We start from the raw sequence: 9,803 nt of genomic DNA, 5'->3' as shown, positions 1-9,803 counted from the left end.
CCTAACGCCCGGGCGAGGCGGCCCCGAGCCCCCGGTGTGTGTGTGCCCGTCCCCCCCCATCACAGCGCTCCGAGGCGACCTAAAGCGGCGGATTTTCAGCGCGACATTAAAGCCTCCTTACGCAACGCGCGTTGTTAATAGCTGACCGCGGAGCCGGAGCCCCCCCCTCAGCACCGCGGGCACGGCCTCGGCTCCCTCGGGGACAAGGGGACGGAGGCACCGTTTGCTGCCCGAGAGCACCGATCCCGGGCGATATATTCCAACGCTTTATTCCACAGGACCATCTATTTATGTGTGAACGTGCGCGTGCAGACGTGGTCTTTTAGTTTTCGGCCGGTTTTTAAAGGCGAATGTAAAGGTTTGCTTTCCATATGTTACATCTCTCGAGCACAAAAACGATCTCGTCGCTCTTGAAAGGGATTGAAATCCTTCTCTGCTCAATCTCAAGACACTCGATACACTCCCAAGGGTAAGAAAAGATGTTTAAGAGGATGGTGTGGGATATATTTAGATGAGCAGCAGCGCAGGCTGACGTGAACAGAGACACAAGAAAGAACAAAGTGAAAACGCTCGACAGTCAGTAACAAAAACCTGAGAGTATCCGAGTTCTTAATTTTCCTTCCCTTAATTCACATTTCCCTGCACAGAGAGAACATCAAAGCGGCACACGGCTGTATGGGAACAGGAGGTACAGATGAGGTGTTGCTTCACCTGACTATTACAGGATTTACTGTTGCCTTTGTGGTAAGTGAAAAGGAAGCTTCCTGCTCTATGTCATTTGTTTAGTATTTTTTTCAGTCTTAGCCTAATTCTCCTCCCCACACAACAGGAACGTGCTCAACCCTCTCATCCTACCAGAAGAGATGAAAAATACTGAGGTTATCTCTACAGTGCAAACCTGAGGTGGAATTACTTCACATTGCAAAGGCCACCACACAGATTCTGAAATAAACACTCAACAGCTCCATTTAACCTCATTCTTCCTGATTTTTCAGCCGTCCCCAGCAGAGGCATCTCTCAACCACTCCAGAACCCTGAATCCCGAGTCTAAGTCAGTGATTCATCACTTGCTGGCAGACGCACTAAGCGGGAAAGAGGCGATGAAGACAATGGTCGGGAAAGGTTTGCATTATGCAATGAAACTAAATTCACTTTCTTCTCCTTTCACTTCAAGTTGTTTAAACAGGCTAAAAAAGTCCCTGACAAAACAAAATCCACTGGAGCCTCCATGGGAGGTTGCAGGGAGCCTGTTTTTCCCATGATTAAAATTCTCTTGGCAGTATTTTTCATCAGTTTATTTCAATATTAAGACACATAAAATAACACATACGTGTTCCTTTCCAACTGTAACTCATTGCTCCAGAAAGAAATCCATCACAGTCTAAAACTTCAAAAAAATCTCTAATTAGTTGCCCACTCCTCATTAGAACTTTAAAATCCATTTTCAAACATCTCTATGTGCAGCTTCCTACCTCTGCTTTATTTCACCACTATGCTCTCCTAGATAACGAAGTCACTTTGCATCGAAGCTGAAGTTCTTATTTCAATGCCAGAATAACATCTATTTTACAAGCTGTAGGATATTATTCACCTCACTAGTAACAATCAGCATCAACATCAACCACTCAAAAAATCATAGAACCACGGACTGGTTTGGGTTGGAAGGGACCTTAAAGCTCCTCCAGCTCCAACCCCTGCCACACGCAGGGACACCTTCCACTAGAGCAGGTTGCTCCAAGCCCCTGTGTCCAAGCTGGCCTTGAACACTGCCAGGGATGGGGCAGCCACAGCTTCTCTGGGCACCCTGTGCCAGCGCCTCAGCACCCTCACAGGGAAGAGCTTCTGCCTCAGATCCAACCTGAACTTCCCCTGTTCCAGCTGGAACCCATCACCCCTTGTCCTATCACTACGGTGCTCATACTTCCACATTCTGGACCACCCCCTCCAGGAAATCCAAGGATTTTGTGCATCAGTTTAAATCCTGTCTGGACGAGGCACCTCACCCGGTGTTTAAGAGCGACACGTCCCGCTGCTCGGTGCCGGGGGGCGGCACAGCAGCGAAGTGTTAAAAATAATCACTAACACATGGAGCAGCACGAAACGTGTTGAACCGCCTGACATTACAGAACGCAGGCAAAAAAGCATGGAAATTATTTTTAGCACATTGGAACACCTCGAGCAGCAGCCTAGAAAAGATCAGTTTCTACCAAAAACATAGAAAAGGGGGGATTTTTTTCCAGGAGGTGGGGCAGGGCACAAGCAAAATGTGGTTTGCGTCCGATAGGATCCCCCAGCTCCCACCCGTGCTCTGCTTCCTCCATGACACAATACAGAAAACATGTTTGCTAATGGATCGCTTGTGGTGCGTGTTCACATTGCAAAAGTGGAGAAAGGGAGGCTGGTGGAGGCAGAAGATTCAAACACCGTTTTGGAGGTTTTAAAACTTTTTAAGATGATAAAAAAATCCCAACGACCCTTTTCCACAATGGAAATGAGGACTCTCATGTTAAAGACTTCTCAAAATCACAAACTATTCCGGGTGCGGAAGCGGCTCCGACTCAGGCATCCACAGCCACCAGTGCCCCAGCAACTGCTGAAGCCTCAGGACACACTGAACAGAGGCCCTGCTGCAGAGAACAGGGGTTATTTTTACCATGATCTTTATGGTCTTATCTTCTACATCACTCCTGTGCAGCTCCCATTACACACCCCTGTAAAGGCCTCCGAATACACATGTAAAGCTTAGCCCAACGCAACAAACCTTTATGAGATAAAGGCTTTTTTCACCTTTTTTTTTTCTTTTAACAACCTGCAGAGCATCTTTCCTCACATTAATGTCCAGGAAAATCACCTCCATTTAACAAAAATAATATTTACTTCACGCAGCTCTCCGAAAACCACATGGAACAAAGCCCCAGCTTCTCCTCTGCCACCTTTCTGCTAGTTTCCACAGTGCCTGAAGGACGGTGCCACACATAGAAACACTCCCAAGTGTCTTAACACCAACGAGTTCCACATTGTCCCCAAACAGGGACCCACCCGTAAGTAAGCAAAATGTGTTTTGCCTCTTCCAGCCTGCCCATGGAGGGACAGGACAAGACCCGACTGACAAAGTTCATCAAGATGTACCAATTTCAGAAGAATTCAGTGTCATAAAGACCTCAGTAATTTCACAGCATCACAAAATCAGCCATTTCCACTTAGAATAAAGCCATAAGAGGATCTCCAGTTTGTTAAAATCCCTGAGAAATACCATGGGATTTGCAAGAAGTAATTCTTCCTCAGACAGCAGCAAACCACCGTCAGTTATTCCAGGTAAATCCCACTCCAGAAATGAAAAATAAGGGGATTTGGTAAAGCAATCCAGGGGTAACACAGCCAGAATTTACTACCCAGGCCATAGAAATGGAACTCAATTTCTGCCTGCTCTGAGTACATGATCCCTAAGTATCTTGCACAGCGAGTGCCACTGAGAAGGGGACAAGGCGGCTTTTGCTCCCCTGGGGTATGAGGCTGAATTCAAAGCGTGTTAAAAATTAAACAGAAAAGTCCACTTGTGCTTTAAGGCCAGTTGGGGTTTTGCTTTACAAAATAAAGTTATAAATGTTTATTACTCTCTAATTTATCGCTTAGAAACATGTAAAACTCCTTTCTGAGCCTTCAAAATTCAATCCACTAGAATCCACCACTTGCTTTACTGAATTTCTGTATTAGTAAGGAAAAAAGTATGTTTATTTCCCTTTCCTCCCAGAGTACCATCTAGTTTTCCATTACTACAACTAGGCATTGCCAAGATGGAATGCTGAAGCGCAGCAGACGCTGCTTTTCTTCTGATTAATCCTAAAACTCTGTTCCAGTGGGATCGTGCTCAGTCCTCTCAAATTCAAACCACTATTTCATCCCATCTCGACCTCCCAACAATGACATTTTATAACTATGACGAGTTTCTTGGACTCCCTTCTACCCATTCTGCAATGCACAAAGGAGCACCAGAGGAGAGAGGTTTTATTTCTCCCTGCTTGGGATTTTTTTTAACCTTAAATGTAACCAGACCTCCTTTTGATTCATCTTCTCCAGGCTTCTTTTATTAGAGACCAATGGAAGCCTCACCAGTTTTTTTTAAGCTGTAATAGGTGTGAAAGATCTTTGACACGGGGTTGTCCTTCTCCAAGTGCTGAGATATCATTCAGAGAGAGGCCTTAGAAATAAACAGAGCAGCCCAAAGTCCTCTCAATCATTCTAGAGGAGCCTCTTTCCCCACCTGCTCTCCAGCCAAGCCAGGACCTGGATTTCTAAATCCAGGAGGAGAAAACAGGAATTAAAAGGAGTAAATAAATCTTCACACGGTTCTCAACTTCCTCATCCTTCCCTCTGTCTGCCCTCCTCAGCATCAGCCCATCCCAACAGTCCAGCATCGAGCAGGTTAGGATTTTATAAGGCAAATTAGAGAGTTACCAGTGGCAGAATTCCATCTGTAGTGATAATCAAACCCCAACTATTAATTACGCTGATAATCACTGAATTAGTGTTTTCAGCTTTGGAAAACAACTGGCACACAAAGGACACGTTTCCAACTCTGCAAACCCCTCAGAGCTCTTCCCAACACTTCCGGGTGCAATGGCACCTTCTTGCTTTCTACTTTTAGGGTGAATTTACTCTTCAAAAGCTAAATATCCAAGAGGCATTTCAACATGAACTTTCAAATTATTACCAGCATTCCCATGATCAGCTCCAGCACTCTTTTTTCTTCCCCTGTACTAGTTTATAAAGCCACAGAAAAGCAGAACCAAGGCCGTGGGTGTATCACTAGGAAATGCACACTTGGATTTATGATTTCTTTCTAATTCCTCCAAGTCTACAGTTTTTGCTGCAAGGCAACAGGGGAAAACGGAACAGATCAACCTTGTAAATGTTCACAGCGACAGGAACGAGAGGAAACTGAACGCCACCATCCATCTTTTCCCAAAGTATTTTACAGCACATCCTGTAAAATGTAGTTGACCTTAAAACTTGCTCATTCCCTCGCTTGGCAAAGGAAGGAGCTCCCCGCTCCCCACACAGACAGGCAGCATCCGTGCACCCCACGCTGCCCAGCCAGCGCCTGATGGATGCTGCACAGACCCACCACGGAAAATAATTAACCACGGCAACACCATTCTCCTCGGCTCCGTTTCGTGCCAACTCAGCCCTTCTGCCTTTCACACCGCTTTACTTCTACACCAGTGAGTAACGCTTTGCCACCAAACACCTTCTATTCTCACAGCCCTGGCTCACAACTCCTCACCGCACCTCGGAAACGAGCCGCAAAACCCAGGGAACGGTCGCTTTGGGTCAGGACCTACCTGTCGCTGCTGGTGCTGCTGCTGCTGCTGATGGAGTCGCTGCTGGAAGACCTGCTCCGGGATTTTCTGCCGCTGGGGGAGCGGGTGGGTCTGGCTGCCTGGCTGGCCAGGCGCTGCGGGGACTGTGTCCTCGACTGCGACGAGTGCGGCGACCGGCTCCTGCTGTGCTGGTAATTCCTCTCTGGCCTTCTGCCTCGTACCTCCCGTGTAATATCATCCCTGTAGATATCCCTGTGTACCACACTGGGCAATGTAAACTGCTCCCGGGCCCTAGGTTCATAACGGGGGTCGTGAGCATCAAAACGGTTTGGACTTCGACTCCGAGAAGTATAATAGAGCCCGTGTTGTAAAGTCCGCTCTCGAGGATCTCTATAGTAATCCTGATCGTAATGTCTCGTCCGATCAAATCCTCCCGTCCCCCGCTCATGGTGTCCATAGGCACTATGTTCATAAGCACGCTCCCTGTTATCTGAAGCCCTGCATTTAGGAAGGGGGGAAAAATATTCCATCAGAAAGGGGCAAGCACAACTCTAAGCATATCATGCAAACATTCGCGTCAGCACTGGACTTATTTTGCGACTGCTTCTCCACTAAACAGCAATAACCTATCAAGCAAACGCTGACAAACTTAAAAACATCTTACTTGACTCCAAAGTTATATTCATATACAATCAAGCTGAGTAATCATCTTGTTTTAATCACAATATTGGGCTTTCATGACCAGCATCTTGCCTGCACAGAGAAAAAATATCACTTGTTCCAGTGCAGAATCCTCATTGAAGTTGTGGGGTTTTTTTCTTTTAAAATTCAATAAACAGGAAAAACTTCAGGTTTGTGGACATCAAAATTAGCTTTTTTTTTTCTTTCCCTCCATTTTTGCTTAAGAGCTTTAAAAAATTTTCTGGGATTTGCTTATTACTGGAGCTCTTCTTGTTATCCTTCTGCAAAAATGGCATGGCAAGGTGGGCTGTAGCCATGAAAGCCTCCGTGCAAAGCATGACCCAGAGGTAAGAAGCTGCTTTCAAAAGGGGTAGCACAACCCAGAGAGAAGACCCAGAAAATTAGGGGGTTTCTTGTTGCTGCTCTAAAACAGTTCATCCTCTCAGAGGGAATTTTGCTGTTATCAGGCTGCTACACTCCATTCTCATCAGCTAAAGAAACATCTTGATCCCTAATGTCAGGATACTTCAACGGTAGGAAGCAGGCCCCCAAAAGATACTAAGACCCTACATGAAGAGTGGGAATTACATTTCTCAGCAGGTATTTTTGTTTCTTGAGCCTGCTGTTGTTACTGCCATCACACAATTTACACTCTCTCAAGCTGCTCTTGAGGAGCTACAGTCCATTTTGTTTTGGTATTTCAAACATTTTGTACATCAATCGAGAAAGGCTCCATGTTCTAAGAAAGTTCTTGTGATCTCTCAAATAAAGAGACAGTAGAACTGACAGGTAAAAGTTAAAAGAGCATCACAAATGGTTTAGTAGTCTAATTCAGACAAGCACCAGGACGGTACGTCTGAGTTACATCCACAAAATGAAAGATCGAGAACGATCACGTTCAATGTTTAAAAAATACTTGTAAAATTCTAAGTATGTCAGTGGGGGCAAAGTTAATTTAAGAATTTAATTATCCATTGCATGAAGGACATTTCAACCTTTTTTTTATTCAGCCTTCTCTGATTCTTCCTTCAGAATCAATTATTAGTCACTTCAATCCCCTGAATCCTAATAACCCATTTCTGCCTCGTGCTTCCTCCTCCTCTCCTGCATCACAGCTCTGTCTTCTATTTAAAATGGCAGAAACATTGCAGGTAGCTTTTATGAATTGAAAATGGGATTTGAATCTTTTTCCATTAGCATCTCAGGAAGTTCCCTCCATTCCTCCTCCAATGAATCACTAGATCCTTAGTGCTCTAAACATATTCACCCACTGTTGTTAAATTATATCTCGTTTTTAAGCTTTCTACAGAGCTAGCTCATATTTTGCCTGCATTTTTCCTCTCTAATTCTATATAAGCAGCTACCCAACCAGTGCAAAACAACATTATTATCTTACACATCCACTCAAAATTCATTGTTGCCGTTCTATTTGCATTATCTCTTGCTCGCAACAATGGCTTTTTGGATTTCAGGATCTGGCACAGAAACATGTCTCTTTCCCCCCTTTTGAAGGACCAAGATCAACAATTTTATATCAACCATTGCATTTAGCATCCTACAGAGTGTTAATCAGTGAAAGCTGCTTTAATGAGGTAAGAGAAAAAGCAGTGTTTTCTAGAGGGTTACTGCTATACAGCTGACATAAAAGAACAAAGTCCTTATCCATGAGAAGGACACAGAAGACAGACAGAGGAGCTAGCAGAGCTGGAAATCTAACAGCTATAGCGCTTCTGGATTTATCTATTAGTACTAAGTACTACTGGAGTTAGTGGAAAGAGAGGGTTTCACTTGGGTTAGGAGAGGGGCTAAGATACACAGGGCAGGACATACCAACCTTTTCCAAGTGTGGAAACACGACCTATATTCCCAATTAAATCTAGGGAGAGAATTGTGAACATAACTTCCCCAATTTTGGCCCCTCTTACAGGGGTAATCCACCTTCTTAATGGGCAAGGGTGTCAAATGATATTTTAGATGAACCAACAAGAAAAAAATTTAAAAAAATTTTAGTGACAAGAAAAAAAAAAAAAAAAAAAAAAAACACAAGGAAAATTCCACTGGAAGGAAGCAGTCTCAGACTGAAACCGTAACTCTGAAACCCCCAGACTTCTTTCTTGAGTCAGTAGGCACTTAAATAGATCCATTACTTTAATTTCCAGCCCTATGTCTGAATCAAGCAGCTGGTAGAAGATCACCCAATGCTGCAGGGCTCTCATCGCTGCTGGCCAGCAGGCATCCTCTGTAACCTTTGTAACCATCCAGCCCAGTCATTTTGCACTGGCGTATCCACAAACTGGTATTAGCACCACGTCCTTAAAGCTAAAGTATGTTTAATGTGGAGCAGCAAAGAGCTTTTTAAGAGACTAGATAGTAATCCACTCCCCATGGCTACTGGCGTCTTGACTGTATACCATCCAATAAATTCAAGGCAGTAGTTCTTATCCCAGCATTAAAAAAAAAGGCTATAATTTCCAAAATTTAGTAATGTCCATCATCTCTTTTTGCCAATACCATCAAAAGGAATAATCCCAATAACTTGGAAATGATGTAGATCCAAAATGGAACAATCACAAGCTGCCTTCGGTCTTCTCCATCCAAGCGTTATCTCCATGGCTAAGTGTTGTCTGTAGAATCCAAGGGGCTGCATCATTAGAGTCTACTAGAAATTTTGTGGTGACAATCCAATTAACATACCCACTGCGTATAGTGAGAGCTGAGAACTAGGCATCGAGCTTTCACAGAATTTTAGGTTCTAGTATTCCGAAGATACTCCACAGAGAACTTCACCACATGTTGTAGAGTAAGATAGCTCCATCTGGCAGCAGGGATACATCCGAGCAAGGCCTTAATATTATCCAAGAAATGGAATCATTACTTCTAGAAAAGAGTAACTCCAATATCGATGCTGGCCAAAGGAAATCTTCCATCTTAAAACCACCTTATTTCAAGTGTAGATATCCAACCAGCTGCGGAAAACATCCTCTATGGATCCACAAGGTACCAGCCACTGGGATAGAAATCACTTCCGTTTCCAACCCAAAATAGGAAACATAGATAATTCCCAAAATTTTAAATCCATCTGGGGGCCCTAGATACGAGTTTGTGTTTCTCACCATATCAAATACAAAATACCTGCCTAGAGAAACCTTGGAACTTACCCATCAAGTCTCCGCTCATAACGTCCTTCCCGTGCATGAAGCGATGGGGGGGGGCCGTAAGTGGGCCCCCCGCCACCTCCTCTGAACCCAGAAACCTCTCTACTACGAGATGCTATGGAAACTGTATCATCCAATCCCCGAGCAGCACTGGGAATGGTTCCTGGTTCATTATAATCCGTCCGGAGGTCTCTATCTCCCATTTTGTTGACAGAGTTGTGTGCCTTCTGCGCACTTTTGATGTCCACAAAATCCACAAACGCTGCCACTCCGCCTTCCGACCCCCTCTTAGGGAGTATTTTGACACTTTCGACACGTCCATATCTGGAAGAAAAGCAAAGCAGAGCGGGAATATTAGAGCTGGTGGAAACAGCCCACGATTAATAACATTGCCTCCTGCAAAATCAACATCCATTTCCAACCGTTTGCCCTTCCCACGCGGCAGGAAAATCAATCGCGAAGCGCAGCAGAGGTTGGCAGAGGTGTTTTCAGAAAGGGAAAAAGCCATTTGTGGAGGGGAAAAAGCCATTTTAACTTTCCACTACTACATTTAAACCTCCTCCCTTTCGGTTGCTTACCACAAGATCACCCTTTTTATAACAACAGAGCTGAAGGAACAGAAAGTGTTTGCAATTAGAGCAGCCCT

At 44.5% G+C, this 9,803-nt stretch overlaps 1 protein-coding gene across 1 annotated transcript; it reads right to left on the bottom strand.

The window, feature by feature from the left end:
* Nucleotides 1-5,338: 5,338 nt before the first annotated feature.
* On the bottom strand, nt 5,339-9,481 carry LOC104401891 (msx2-interacting protein-like; the record flags this gene model as incomplete). The annotated part of the gene is made up of 2 exons (XM_010009610.1): nt 5,339-5,819; nt 9,161-9,481. Coding segments are annotated over 2 exons (802 nt in total), but the record flags the coding sequence as incomplete, so codon positions are not given.
* Nucleotides 9,482-9,803: the final 322 nt, after the last annotated feature.

This window comes from Nestor notabilis, unplaced genomic scaffold (genome assembly GCF_000696875.1).
Source record: "Nestor notabilis isolate BGI_N333 unplaced genomic scaffold, ASM69687v1 scaffold24782, whole genome shotgun sequence".
NCBI lineage: Eukaryota > Metazoa > Chordata > Aves > Psittaciformes > Psittacidae > Nestor > Nestor notabilis.
The sequence above is the reverse complement of the archived record's forward strand: the minus strand, read 5'-3'. Positions and strand labels throughout refer to the sequence as shown.